The sequence below is a fragment of the Lytechinus variegatus genome, chromosome 14 (assembly GCF_018143015.1).
Source record: "Lytechinus variegatus isolate NC3 chromosome 14, Lvar_3.0, whole genome shotgun sequence".
In the NCBI taxonomy this organism is placed as follows: Eukaryota; Metazoa; Echinodermata; class Echinoidea; order Temnopleuroida; family Toxopneustidae; genus Lytechinus; species Lytechinus variegatus.
The window spans coordinates 5,419,768-5,435,309 of NC_054753.1; the positions used below are offsets into that span (position 1 = coordinate 5,419,768).

General features: G+C 36.5%; 2 protein-coding genes across 2 annotated transcripts; both read left to right on the forward strand.

Annotated features, from left to right (window-relative positions):
• The first annotated feature begins 4,581 nt into the window (after positions 1 to 4,581).
• LOC121427891 (uncharacterized protein PB18E9.04c-like) lies at positions 4,582 to 10,041 on the forward strand. The gene is made up of 8 exons (XM_041624464.1): positions 4,582 to 4,597; positions 5,460 to 5,645; positions 6,233 to 6,430; positions 6,870 to 6,929; positions 7,566 to 7,745; positions 8,174 to 8,350; positions 8,739 to 9,821; positions 9,926 to 10,041. Exons 1-8 carry the CDS (start codon positions 4,582 to 4,584, stop codon positions 10,039 to 10,041), a joined length of 2,016 nt encoding a protein of 671 aa, XP_041480398.1.
• Positions 10,042 to 10,268: 227 nt separating this feature from the next.
• On the forward strand, positions 10,269 to 13,143 carry LOC121428072 (mucin-4-like). The gene is made up of 3 exons (XM_041624650.1): positions 10,269 to 11,348; positions 11,980 to 12,131; positions 12,737 to 13,143. Exons 1-3 carry the CDS (start codon positions 10,400 to 10,402, stop codon positions 12,797 to 12,799), a joined length of 1,164 nt encoding a protein of 387 aa, XP_041480584.1. The 5' UTR covers positions 10,269 to 10,399; the 3' UTR covers positions 12,800 to 13,143.
• The last annotated feature ends 2,399 nt before the right edge of the window (positions 13,144 to 15,542 follow it).

The following is a 15,542-nucleotide window of genomic DNA, read 5'->3' on the forward strand; positions in this document are numbered from 1 at the left end:
CGGGGCGGTAGTTACTGCATACACATACTTTAATACACTACATTATTACAAAAGATTCCCCATCGGGCGGGCCAACGGTCTTTTGAAGTAGGTTTATCTATTGAAATTACGACAATAATCACGGCAGCGGATATGGGGAATTCAAGACTGTGAGCGTCTAGCTCTCCCATTGTTTTCTGTGGCGAACCCGCTGAGCATGCTATTGTCAATGATTCTCTACTATACGGGTGACTGATCTTGCTTTTTCATGATCAAAGGCCAGGGCAATGACTAAGAACAGTTCGATGAGTATCAATGCCAAGCAATCCTGAAATGTCAATAATGTTCAATTCTCTTGATGGAGAAGCTTATATCATGGCCCTATTTGCTTTTGCTTTTAGGCCAGTAAGTGTACTAACTAATATTAATAATAAATAATCACATTCCATCTATTTTAGAGCAATGACCTAATGCTAATATCACTCTACATATCTCCCTGCAGCTTACGGCCCCATAATTTATCTTCACCCGTGAATTACCGAATTTTGAAGCTTAAATTATTGAACATAATGGCATCCTAGTATTGTAATGATGTAATCACTGGAAGTGCAATATAAATAAAAACATTAATTTAATTCTACTCACATTGATTTTACTTTAGAACAAACTCACCCCCTCTTCTACTTCTTCTGTTTCTCCGTCGTTATTCTTCTTTTCCACCTTATAATTCTTCTTGTTCTCATCCTTCACTCCCTTCTTCATCTACTCTTCTTACTCCTCCTTTTTTAAATCTTTTTTTCTTCTTCATATCCTTTGTCGTCTTTCATTATTCTTTTTTCTCCACCTCATCCTTTCCTTCTGCTTCTTTCTTTTCCTTCCTCCCCTTTTTCTACGTCTCCTCTCTTCTTGTTGTTCTTCTGCCCACCTGCCCTTCTTATACGTCTCCTACTGCTTTTCCTTCGTCCTTCTTCTTTTTCTTCTTGCGTCTCCTTTTTTTCTCTATCTTCCTTTTCCTCTCCGTATCCTTCCTCATCTCTCATTATTAATCTCATCCCTTTTTACTGCTCCTCCATTCTACATGTACGTCTGCTTCTCCTTGGTAATTCTTCTTCTCCTCCTCCTTCTCCCACCCCATCGATTTATGATGATAAAATTATAATGAAATAATAGAAATGTTAACGAAGATAATACTTATAATAGAGAAATGAAGATGATTGCGATAGTAACAGCGGTGATGACGATATCGATAACTATGGGAGGATATAGACCATGTACAGCACAACGTATCAGGCGCAATTTCAAATATGATTACATGACGATTTCGATACGAAATATTCATCATAAATCTAGACCTAGTACATTAATATACACTTATCTTTGTAGAATAATGAAATCGCCGCTCAATATCGATAATTCTGATGATCACTAAAACAGAAAAGCATACGTGGGACAGTGTATTATAACATTGCCTCGAAAAATACCTGACATTTGATGGAATTCTGTGCTTATATCGCTCATTTCTCAGCACTTTTACGACTTTCTTTCACAGGGCTATTTGGCAAATATTTTTCATTTATACAAACACTTCGTTGGTAAATTTCATTGGATTCTGATCGAACAAATTTTCAGATCGTTACCACAGTTGGTATTTATCTTCAATTCCGAACATTACGTTTAATACGTTAAACCAATTAAATGAAGTTATACTTTAGTCTGTAATATGTTGTTTTTATGTTGTACTCTCATACCCCGAGAGGGGATCGATAGGGTGAATAAAATGTAAATCTAAATCAGGGGCGGATCCAGCCTCCGCCAATAGGGGAGGGGTGATTTTTTTTCACCCATATTTTCCCCGATCGGCCGCCCAAGGTTGATATTTAATTATTTCTTTGAATTGGTTGTCCCAGTGGCGTAATGATTATTAAAGTTATTTAATAAGTCTTCGCATCATCTTATTCACTCGCCTTCCTCCTCTAATGTTTTCCTCTTCTTTTTTTTCTCCTCTCTTTTTTCTTTCTTTCCCTTTTTTTTGCTCCGCCAATAGGGGGGGGGGGGGCCTTTGTAAATGTAAATCCAACCAAGAATCGGATCTATACAACATAATGTCTAAAGGTCAGGGGAGGATCCATGACAGGGGGAAAAAGGTTCCGCTTTTAGGGGGGGGGCACTCTTCTGTTTTGGCTGCATTTTGCATTACAAATTCTAATTGTGCCTCTCATAATGAAAGGGGGCGCAAGGGCGCCCCCCCCCCCTAAATCCCCCAGTGATAGAAGGGTGACAGGAAGTTTGAGGATGCTGATTCATTCATGGCATACTATTTTCGAAATAGACGACCACAATTTTGTAAATATCCAGTCCACGCGCATGCGTACTCTCATTCCGAAGACGCAAGTCATAAAATAATTTCACCCCCACTTGATCACGGTTTCTGCGAGGACACAACTCTGCTTTCTCATGAATATTGATTTCGATGTAGAGGCAGAAATCGGGAGAACCCCTCTCAAATTTCCGAGTTTTGTCCACTCTTTCAACTGTATTTCCTCCATTTTTTTCACCCTTCCTCTTATTCCATCCCAATATTATTTTCTTATTTCTCTCTGTTTCCCCTTCCTTTTCTCTCCCTTTGACCTCTTAGTTTCTTTTTCCTCTTTTCACAATCCCTTTTGGTCCCGTTTCTTTAAAACATGGAGATAAAGAAAATTAAGAGACAATATGTTATCCTGGGGAAATGGTTGCCCGTCAAAAATATGAAAAAACTATTTAAAACAGTTTCTAATAAATCTTTGTAAATCTTTTATATTTCTATGCCTAATAGCGCTAAGCTAGCTGTTCCGGTCATATTTATTTTATCATTCTATTTCCTTCTGTTTTTTTTTTTTTTGGGGGGGGGCGTTCTCAACACCTGCTTGAGATGCGAGTAATAATTAATATTCCAAGTCGACGTGAATTCTACGAATGGCTTGGGCCTACGAAACGAAAATATGTGGAATCTTATTTTCCCACCTAAAACATGAATTGACTGTCTTCCAATTGCAAAAAAAGAGGTTTTCATGGTTATTGCAGCAAATTCGAAAGATCAGTAACGATTTTTGACACATGCGTGATTTTTTTTTAAGCTACCGTGGCTTTATGAATGCACCCGATAGATGCGAACCACAGTTCAGAACAGTGACCCGAACTCTCGATCCGACAGTCAATGTGAACATGATGAAGGCACACATTTGTTTTGGTCGTAGAGGGAGCTAATTAGAATAGATTCTTCGGCCTTTCGACAGAAATTAAGACTTGCAGGAAAGACGAACAAAAGAACGGTGGCATTAAAGGGCCTTTGATGGCGGCCGTTCCTTTGAAGACAAGGGAACGTTGGGCGGGAAAGCCGAAGCGAAAACCCGGATGCGGGAAGAACGATCAAGAACGGTGCATGGACTTTTGACAAGCTACCTAATTATCATTTACTCCATCGATATTTTTTTTTTTACTTTATTGAAGTAATACCCATATGGATTAAGTAATGGATTTATATATTTATCAAAATACACATTATAGATCATTGTCGAATGTAATATATCCATCAATCTATTATAGATTGTGATTTTAAAACGCCTTCAAAATACCCAGTAATTACCCATGCACTTCCTGATAAAAATGTAAGCCAATATGAATATTCATTATCAAATATCCAATGTAAGTAAATCGTATAATAATGTTTTAATTATTTTCTGATAACTGTGATTTAGTTTTATTCTGATAAAGATGATTGCAGTTAATTCTTTAAAAGCGACGCCAAAGATGCTTGTATAGTCCTTAATGAGTTTCATGCTTATTAAAAGCAAGCAGAACAGTTAACAAAACAAACATTTATGCAGGGATGGACAAATGCTATTAAGCTGCACGAGTTTTACGAAATATATGTGGTTAGATATAGGTATAGTACTCTTTTATACATAAAAAAAACTTATCTAATGGCCAAATTGTAAGTTGTACCAGTAGTGAGTTAAGTTTATTGTAAGACCTTGAGCACCCCTAATAGGGTGGATATGTTTGCGCATTATAAATGTCTTATCATTATTATTACAATTAAACATTAAACACATTCAAACAATTGTATTTAGAAACGATATTAGATCACTAAAACATGTTTTCTTTTATTGAATATCATTTAAATCCAATTATGGCATTTGCCATTTCCATTCAATACACTCTTATCATATCTCCTTCAGCTCAATCAGATTCTGTTTCAAATGAAGTGTCAAATCGAACTACTCTCCGGTCTGAAGTGTTTTTATTTAACTAATACTGCGACAAATGAAGAAATATTTAGCAAACCTCAAACAAGTACCGGCTTTATTAAAAGTCAATTCTTAGCACCTGCCACTCCAGCCACACCTTTTTAGCAATCCTAGAAATAGATATAGTGTGTGTATGATAGGAATAACAGTCGCCACAAATGGTGTAACGAGTGTAAGGAAAGAAATCGGGTTGAATTTAAATCGGTTTGTATATAAATCGGTCGATTGCTCGCTGTGATGTCGGAATTATTCTTGGATTATGGAAATTAAGCAAGTAACGACCGTTATCCTGATACTTCTCTGTGATCTCATCATGGATTCATGCTCAGGTAGGGGGCTCTTTTTCATTATTCTTACAGTAGTTTTACGGGTTGAACTCAGATTCATATGACGGTTTCCAGGGACGGTTAATGTGATTAGAATCTACCGCAGCATGTTAAGATGATACAAGTAAGGATAATTCAAAAACAATTAAAAAAAGGACAGTGAGCTTGAGGCTACTATCAGTCATTGAGTTTTCATTAGGTTCGAATAAAAAGGGGATGGTTTCCTAAATTGTGTGCATTCACGTCTTCACTGACAACAAAAATGCGTCATTTTCCATTAACCGGTGTTTAAAAATTATGATAAAAAATGTTCAACTATTCAGCTTAATTCTTTGACCAACGTTATCGCTTTAAAGATTTCCCCATAACCATGATAACGTAGGTGAATTAATCAGCGTCCGCGGCTGTCACATAGGGGCGAACCGATATTCATTTTATTTTCTTACATACCGCTTCGTCCAGGTCCATTCAAACTGAACCATAAAACATGAAAACGAAAAAAAAGATAAAGGTAAAAGGCCAAGATTGTGCAAAACACGTTTTCAGTTTATGCATATTAATAAACATGAAATGGGAAACTACAAAACAACAAAGCAAAACTTATCTCGAGGCAGTAAAAATAAAATGTGAAATTTAAACACTTGCACTGATGTAATAACAATTACTCCGGAGACATGACTCCTGATTAAAATTCTTTAACAACATTATATGATAAAGGTTACTATTTTGTCCAAAGTAAGGTCTGGTTGTTTGATAATGGTAAAGTTTAGTTGTTTTAAGGAGGCAATTAGGAGACAACCTGTCTCATAGAATAATCCGATTTGATGTTTGACCCGTTCACAATGTAACTTGTTTCTCGTATTAGTATGCAGTCCGCCGGTCCTATCTGAACCCGGTCTGCTAGTGAATCCTTATCAGGATGAGTATGCTGAGATGGATATCATTATTCTGTATTGTGATCCTAGTCTATACCTCCTTCATGATGGGCCTTCGTTCAGCTTCTGTATGTCGGGCGTGTGGGTGGAAGATCCAAGAGACGCAGTATGTCATGGTAATAAAACACGCATCGTATTTCGTTTATTCTGTAGTCCTTCAAATATTATACTTATCTTGTAAGTTCTAAATCTTAACAGCAGTTTGTTTCAAACATGCAATCATCACGTGGAAGCGCCGTGGTGTTGCGGTTCTGACTCTCGCCTTGTAATCAGATGGTCTTGTGTTCGAATCCCACCATGGCCTAGCGACATTTGGCAAGGCGTCAATCCACACTTTGCCACTCTCACCCAGGTGCTAATTGGGTATCGGTAGGAAACAACCGTCATTGTGGTTGGTTTAGCAAGTTTGCGCCTAACAGGCTGCTTGGAATGCTTTGAATCCAGTGACCAGTTAATAATAATTGTGAGGCGCTTTGAACAGTCGTAGATTGATAAAGCGCTATATAAATGCCTATTATCCTTATTATCATTATTAATCATTTAAAACTCAAAAAGAATACCCAATGAACGATTTTTTTTTTAGGTTGTAGGGAAGATGCAATTCTCTGTCTCTGGATAATCTTTATTTCATCCCTTAATGTAGATCATGTTGAGATATTAATCAATAAATACATAATATATTTAATTTGCAATTGATTTTTAGAATCGTGTGATCCACCTGTGACCGAACGGAATGTCACACACTCTAATCAAGAAACGGGGGAATATGACCTTGAGCAGTACCTTCATGGTTCAATGACGGTATACACCTGTAAGAATGAACTGGCTGTACTTGATGGGCCCACAAAGGCTTCCTGTCGCGATGGGACATGGGATCCTCCTGACTTACCTGTGTGTCGAGGTAAAAAAGAAAAAAAAATTGAAGGGCCTTTTTTTCATTTTGGTTCACGTCTGTTTCTTGCTTTTTTGGAAGAATTTATTTATTTATCAATTTCATTTGTTTGTGTATTTATTTATTTATTTTTATTGAGGGGAGTGGGTGGTATTATAGCAGTCGTTTTGTTCACATCAAATTAAAGCAACGATGGCATTGTATATTTTTTTATCTTATATTCTGACATGGTACCCAATTCATTAGAGCATACTTGTCAGTATTGATAGAACATATTGACTTTGTGTCTGTGATTTGTATTTTATTCTCCGTTTTATTTGCATTATAATGGGTGTTAAATATAATCCAAAGTGTCTAGGTTCATAGATTTAGATATGCCTACTTTTTCATATGTAGTTCGAATTGTCAAAGACTGCTGTCATATATAACGTTATGTTATTTCTTTCAGAACCTTTACCAACAACCGCGCCGTTCATAGAAGATACGACTACAATCTTCATACCAATAAGTATGACAAATACTTTGTTTTTCAATATATAAACAATAATGTATTACAAGCATATCAATATGCGTGGAAACAGCCATCTGACTAATAAAAGAATTGTTGAAATAATTTTTAATACATTTTTGTCAGAGTTCGCTGAAGCTGGAATGGGCCAAATTACATTATAGCGCTTGACCTACCAGTTTGAACACCAATCCCTACTAAATCACTATGAGCTGATCAATCCCTATCACTTAATTCACTTGGAAAAAGTGCCGCAGTTTCCTATTCCATCCCTTGCAAAATAAATTCCTGCTATGTTTTTCATTAATACCAAATTGTTAAAAGACCATAAGGTGCTCCTTGTAGTAACAGTAATTTAGACACAATTCGAAACCAAAGATTTTACATGTATGTTCAATTTTCTCTGATATTTCACAAGGATGAGCAAAAACACAAGAAAATCAATAACAATCTATATTTATAGAAATTATCATTAAATAACGAACAAAGCGTGATCAAACCGTTATATTAAATAAATATAAACTTTACTCATTATGCATTTTCATTTAGAAAAACGACAAAAGCTAGGTTCAGATGAGGTAATCATTCAATTTTTTTCTTAACAATCCACATTTCACCCATCTCTTTTCTCTGCAGCTTGCCAGCAGCCTCAATTCAATCAGGATGTGGTGTATATTGACCCTGTGCAGGATGAGGGCTATCGAGATTTTGATGTTGTGTACTTTCACTGCAATAAGTCCTTGTCATATGTGGCATATGTTGCCATTTGCTACAATACTTCATGGGTGCCCATCATTCCAGACAAAATTTGCCACGGTAATGTAATTCATTGATAACACAAATCATATACACAATTAATAGTTATTTGATCTATCGTTTCAATCTTTGTGATAACAAAAAAAAATATTTCATTACTCCCGATGGATTTCTTTTTTGCACTTTCTGGTCAGCTTTAGTAAATTATTTTGTAAACACAAAACAATATCTGAAACAAACTATAATAAGTTCTGAAACAATCATTTTGATGGCATGGTAAGTATTACGTAGAAGTCTCATAATCCCACACGAGATTGTGACTTTGCGCAATTAATAATTAAATAAACATTCTCACAAGAATATACAACAATAACAGCTTTCTTGTCCTTTATTTAAAGTAGAATTATAATTTATGTTTAGTACTAAAATAAGAAGTTGCAGTAGATGTCATTATCGACCGACTTATTTTACCGCCACCTCTCTTCTAGATCCATGCCGAATTCCTGTAACCGAAGGACTCAACTATACCTTGAAAGCTGGTATAACAGATGGTGTTATCTACACCCATGGCAGTGAAATATCATATACATGTGAATCTGCAGAAGAATTCAGCGTTTTGTCGACCTGTGATGATGGCAGCTGGGCTCCCAATATGATGTGTTCTGGTGAGGTTGGGATTTTTTTTTGCTGTGAGATCCTGGAATCATTTATTTCTGTTTCCTTATAGAAAATCGGCGACAGGACTATAATGGAACATTCATTAACTTGAATACGTTTATTTTTATCCGCATTACATCACTATTGTGATATCTATTATTCGCAAAACAAATGCTGTACATTAGAAATGATTTAACGCCTATCAGAATTTCAGAAAATTTTAAATTGTTAACCTCTTTATCAATTTTTGCTTTAATGGAAGCATATATTGTATTGTTTACCACTACTCGAATCCTTGTCGAAAACCCCGTCATCTGTCTTAATGTGTTTTATTTTTATTTTAATGGTGAGAAAATTAGAAGACTGCTTATGTCCTTTTTTTCTTCAAAATTGCAGAAACTACATCGTCACGGATTCCTACTATCTCAAGCTATTTTCCGACGCAACACACTTTGCAAACTACAAACAGTCTGCACACAGGATCAACTGAGACTGGTTATACATCAGAAGAAACACACACTTCAACATCTACCTCGTCATCAAATGTACCATTCAGTCCAACTACCACATCCAATCCTGGAACATTGACAAGTGACACTTTAACAAACTATCCATCGATTGACTATATTTCGGGAACTAACAGCATTCGGCATCTAACATCAACAGAGACTGACATTACATCAGAAGATGCATACTCACATACTTCTACTCCGCTATCAAATTTGCCTACGAGTGAATCCACCACATCTAATACTAAACAATTGACTTCTGATACTACCTCGCCATACACTCAAACACTGTTACATGTTCCTCAGACAACTATGCACTCAATTACGACTGAGGATCCCTCCAGTGCACACTCATCCGAATGGGAAGCATCAAATTATCCTTCTACTGTGATCGAAGTTACTGCGGAAACTACTGTGGACAGTATTCGTACTACAACCGACGATCAAGCACGAACATACTCATTTGAAACAGAAAAATCATCTACTAGAACTCGTCTACCAGACATTATCACGACCAGGAACACATCCCCAAGGGAAACTAAATCAGAAGACACAGTAACGCGGCACAGAACTATGACTGAACTTCACACAACACTTGGAGATTTTACAAGAACATCATTACTTGGAAGAGAAGCTACGTCCGATGCAACCCATGCAGAAACTATTCAAACGAGATATCCTATACATGAAACACATACCACGCTCAAAATGGAGCCTACGGTAACATCTGGCCCCTATACAACAGCTACATATGACACTGTTGTGGGAACATCAACAGGAATAGTTGATACTGTTTACACCGGCAAATCCACAGAAAGTTTTCCTACACCTTATACGCTAACACATTCTCCCCCTTTTTCAACAACGCCCGACTTAGAAAGCAGTACGCTTACCATTACGTCTGCGACGATTCCTTATATTCCAAGCGAAAGGACGGCTACAGACGCTAGTCGGGTGGAAACTTCAACAGGTACAGTACAAACTGGCTCAACCGGCAAGTCCATAGAAACTTTTCAGACCACATATCCGCCTAGTTATTCCCCCTTTCTTTCAACAACATCCGTCTTGGAAAAGAGCACAAGTCGCATAACATTTGCGCAGGGAACTACACATTCGTCCGCTGCAACTCCACATGGCCTGTCCTCTTCTTATTCTACCCAACGAATTACAAACTTTGTCTCTTCAAGTGAGACGCCTAAAACTAGGCAAATATCTTCCAATATACCTACAATTTTTAATGAGGGACTGACAACAAAAGAAGCTACAACAGAGTATCAGAAATCTAAAGTTTCAGAGACTGAATCGTTTGGGTCGGAAATTACAAGTTCCAAAACGTCCACGTACGATAGCTACATGTATAATGGAACAACGCCTGCCGTTGGTTCGAGCAAGATCGATACGTCTTCAATAGAACCTACAGGTTTATCCTCAAAAAGCACTCCGTGGTTATCAACCCTAGCAGAGGCAAATACACATGCTCTGGTTTCAACTTCTGCACGAGAAAAAACGCTAGCATCGCAATATCCTCCCATCAATCGGATAACAAGAATGGATTCCACCATCGTGAAGTCTACGAAAGAAGCTACAATGAAGCCATCATCTGACAAACCTACATCCGATGTGATACCGACCTCACCGGAAGCTACGAAGGAGCATCAGCATCCAAAAGTTTCAGAGACAGAACCGGTTTGGGAGGACACTACAAGTTCAAAGATGTCTACTAGTCTCAGTGAAATAAACACTCTGTTCGGATCAGAAGAACATACACTTTCATTCACAGATATCATGGATATGGCGACTTTGTTATTAACAGCAACTGAAGGAAACACCGCAACTTTGTTTTCTGCGATAGCAAAACAAACCACGCTTCCAAACGATCGTGATACAACCGTGAATCGTGTCACACAGTTTACTGATAATACTGTTACAAGAACTATGTTATCACATATAACACCAGACGGGCTATCTACAACAGCTCAACTTTTAGAAGAACCTCCTGGAATATCGATATCTTCTGATCTCACCAGCCCCGAAACTTTGACGGGAAGCAATAAATCAGAGAGATATTCCACTTCCTTGACGGAGCGGATGGCATCCGCAATGGAAACAACGTCGGAAGATATCCATTCGCCTACAACCCGATTTGATCTCTTGACATCAGCAAAGACAACGTTGGCAGAGACGTCCAGCGCTTTGGCATTTACATCCTCGATATCTAAAAGTACGTTCACATCTAAATCTAAAGAGGATATTACTCTAATAGAAACGGGACAAACTGCTTTAGTTGGTGATCGAAGCACGAACTCTTCTAATCTTGTATCCTCTACGTCGATTATCAAAACAACTGCTGAACCAACGGAGGCGACGACCGTTGAGACAGTGATGACATTGGCATATGAAACAGAAACACAAACGATACGAGATGACATTTCACCCGATGCCACTAGCAGTGAGAGTTTTACCCACCACTCCATCCCTACTTTCCAGTACAATAGAGGTAAAGATTTATTTTCATTGTTCAGTAAGTTTATTACAGAAAGGATCAAACAAATCTGCGCCCACAAATACCCTTGTTTTACCATGGCATTTTAGGTTTTATTCGTATTTTTTGCATAGTTCTTTTTGTTTGTATTCATAGTGATCTTGTGACTCAGACGTCAGGATGTGTTATCTATTTTATTTGCGATAACATAATCGACTATATAAGAAGTCTGCAAAATATAGTGTCTCATGATAAAACTAAACCAAGTCCAAAAAGCAAATCCAAAAAGCAACATATAATTTGATATACTTCCTCTATGTCGAGATACAAAATTACTTGTTATGAAAATGAAGCTATGCACACCAGATAAACATCAACGCATTGTTTTAACGCGATCTTAATATATTGATGCGTGGACAAATTCCGACAAGGAAATACGTTTTTCTTTGAAGCAACTATTTTTCCCCATGGAAACGCACCTCCATTCATTCCTTACCAAAAGAAACTACGCACTCAATTTCGTGTCTTATTTAGATATTTAAGACCATGGCTCTAACAATGGGTAATGGCACCTCCTATGTTGTGTATATTTTGATAATTCGATCAGCCATCTCCCTCCCCTATGCATTTGTGTATTTACATCCAGGAGCTGACAATGCCTTACCATGGTGGATGCATCTCATTATCGTATGTGTCGAAACAACTCTTGTTCTAGCTTGCGTTGCTTTTATATGGTACAGGAAGAGGAAGGCTACCAATAAGATCCAGCGCTCCCTTGATACCGAAAGTGGCACCATGGTATGTGAATTTTGTTTTTATTTTTTCTACATAAATATATACAGTTAAATACTAATATTTCACTACAGTATTGGTGGACAAAATGAGGAGGATAGGAAATAGTATTCTCCAGTCCTTGACTTTTGAATCCATAGTTAACTTGTGTGCATACGTAACTTGTCAAAACTTATATTACAAAAAAAGAGGAAAAAAAATATATATATTTTTTTTTTTTTGGGGGGGAGGCAATTATAGTTTTCATGGTAAAAATGTGATGCCAATTTGAAATATATGCAATAGATAACAGATACTCCCCTCATAGACTGTAATAAGGCCCATTTCAAATTGTTTAAGCTTTTTTATTAGAATACACTTTCGTCGATAGCAGTTTGTCTTCTTTCTCTTGCTTCCTTTGATATCACTCGTTCCCATACCAGCCTACCTTTACCATTCTGAACCATACATGCTTTTTAATTGGATCTTCCCCCATGTCCTCTGAACGGTCCTTATCATTCAATTCCTCATTATTCTCATAGTCGTAATTTGTCTTCATCATCAATTACTAATCTAATTTTCTGTTTTCAATTTCTGTATTTATATCTTCCATCAATCTTGCCTTTTGCAAGTCTTCAGCAAATTCAGGTTCGGAAAAGGGAAACGACGCGTCTGTGACAATTGGCGATGATTGAACCGGAACTTTTTGACAGATTACTAAGGAATCACATTCTTTTTGTATAATTTGTACTAAAGTAAAGATAACTATAAAAAAATAGTCAATATGCTTCAATTGGACGTACATTCAAGGTTATCTTTTGAAATAAACTCTTAGATATTCGGAAGCCATGGAACTTTGAGCTTAACACTCTTCATTAACATTAGAACTACATGTAGACAGGCAACGTTCAACACAGTTAAGGTTTGCCATTTATCAAAAGGGCAGTATTAACAACGATAAATGCCAGGGTGTGTTTCACAAATATTTTCGTGTGGCTTACAGTCGTACTTAAATGCCGACGTGTTGATCAAGAAGCAGTAGTGCGCGTCCCTTGACCCGACCAATGTGTTGTAACAACTTCAAAGAAAGTTTAGAACAGAATCAAATGAAGTGCCAACCAAAGTGTCTGTATGTACGAATGAAAATATTTGCCGAAGGATTCTGGACGAAATTGTGTAATTGCGGATGAACCAACGTGATAAACATGGTATTTGATCAGAATTTATGTAATGCGAATCCCCAGAATGATCGTGTTGCTTGTGTATGTAACTGTACCAGAATTGGAGCTAAGATGATATGACGATTAACCTTGATTTTACAGACTTTCTAATGAAATCACTTTTGATAATACTTGCTTTTGTATTTGATATTTTAATGGCTGTTTTTCATTGAAGCACGTCGAAAGGTCTAATACTTCTGTCAATGTTTGATCTGTTTTATTTCCTTTTCACCGGCATAATTTGATAAAAAAAACGATTTAACATAAATCTAAAATGAACGGTAACTAATTCAGCAAGTTGGCGCCAGAATGAAGTAAAAACCAGAAAAGTTCATGTGCTAAACACCTTTCATAGTCACTTGGAGAAAAAATGAGTGTTGCTGCATATTTATAAGTTTGATTATACGTGTCATTAATGCAATTATCATGCATGTACAATTTTTGCAAGTCTACGATTAATTTACGATTTTGGTTTCTAACATCATGAACAGAACTTCATTTCGAATGAACTTTTGTAACGACCAATGTATATTTGTCTACCGCTAAAAATAGATGTTGAATGATTAGTTCAAACAGAACATTAGCTCCGGTTTGAATATGACGAACGGTTTGGAATCTGTCACTTGTCAAATTCTCCTACCTGTATTACGTGATCAAAAAGGCCGCCTGTCAATCACTGGAGATAATCAATCAAGGAAGTTTATTACTGGCATTGACAAATTATTTTTTTGACGGAGCGGGGAGGGGGGGAGCGAGATGATTGACGGGTGGTTCATAAGCTGTTTGAAATGAGGTATCCCGTATTGTAGAAAGTGTTTTAACACAGTGGAAACGAACATAACCATAATCAAATGTTGATAAAATGACAAACTTGCATTTAGAGATTATTGATATGCTCTCACTTTGTCATATTTTTTTTTCCAATTTACAGGAATAGGTGGTATTTGAAAACAAAATTATTCGTGACATGTTAAAAAATGAACCTGACGAGAACATCTCAAAGCTTTTGCCATAAAGTCAACACAAACTCAATAATTCTACATTATTATGTTATAAATTGTGTAAATGGAACAACATATACATGTATGTATACAATGTTGTGAAAGAAATGGGCTAAGATAATAATAATGACGATGATGATAATGATTATAATATTGATAATAATAATGATGATAATAATTTCTATCATATTTACATTCTTTTAGTTAGGTATAATAAATGCTATACAAATGTTCTTGTGAAATTTATGCCCTCTTTTCGTGTAACAATTCATCACTAGCAACACGGCTACCACTAATTTATGGTGATACATCAACTAACTTTCCACAATGCGCATTTAGTTTGGACAGGGTTCTGTTTACAGATGGTGTGCAATACGTGTATAACCAGAAGTCAAATATAATTGATGGTATGAGTCTATAGTTTATTCTGCACTTGAAGTTATATTTTCTTTGTGTGGTGTGGTCGTTATATTGTATTTAAGTGTCCAAATAAGGGCTCTTCAATATTGTTAAGTGTACATGGTCAGTAGTTAAGGGACACACATCTAAATATTTTACTAATCAAATAGGTGAATGACGTTTCAATAACATTTCACCGTTCCGAACAAGAAATTAAATTATTTCAAAGTATCTCACAATTCTTATTACTAAATGATTTTACTTGTACCCATCCGTTTCAAAATGGAATTAAAAACGCTATCACTCCTGCGTGCTTTCATCAATCTTGCCATTTTTGGGTTCATCACCACATTGGTTTCTGATATTCATGGAGTTAACGCGGGTAAGTCTTCAAAATATTTTCAATTATCTGTTTTCGTTTGTCATAAGTATTGTTCTTCTGCATTTTACCATGACATTGAACACGAATACAGCTACACTATACTCTGAAAATTCATGTTTTACGTGATTTAAGAGACGCACTATATTAAGTTTCCAAAGGACATTTTCGCGGATAATTTAGTTTTAACCGTTTTGCCATTATGTCGCCCTAGAACGTTTCTTGAGTATTCAATCAGAGTCTTCTTTGCTCGCCGTGCGAAAAAAAAAATGCATCAGAAAAGTATCAAAAGTCATCGACTAATGAAACATACGTTACATGACTTGTGCAGAACTTAGTTTTATAGCTTTCACGATTTCAACAGGCATTTACATGCTATATTAAAAGTTTAAATACAACATGAATTTCAACACCCCATTTCAATTCAATTTATTACTAT

Bases quoted from the DNA above. Each gene is read 5' to 3' on its own strand.
- LOC121428072 (XM_041624650.1), top strand. From the start codon at position 10,400: ATGGATTCCACCATCGTGAAGTCTACGAAAGAAGCTACAATGAAGCCA. The intron at 11,349-11,979 runs GTAAAGATTTAT...ATTTACATCCAG, and splicing joins TACTTTCCAGTACAATAGAG to GAGCTGACAATGCCTTACCA. The intron at 12,132-12,736 runs GTATGTGAATTT...GCCTTTTGCAAG, and splicing joins ATACCGAAAGTGGCACCATG to TCTTCAGCAAATTCAGGTTC.
- LOC121427891 (XM_041624464.1), top strand. The intron at 6,431-6,869 runs GTAAAAAAGAAA...TATTTCTTTCAG, and splicing joins TGACTTACCTGTGTGTCGAG to AACCTTTACCAACAACCGCG. The intron at 8,351-8,738 runs GTGAGGTTGGGA...TCAAAATTGCAG, and splicing joins TCCCAATATGATGTGTTCTG to AAACTACATCGTCACGGATT.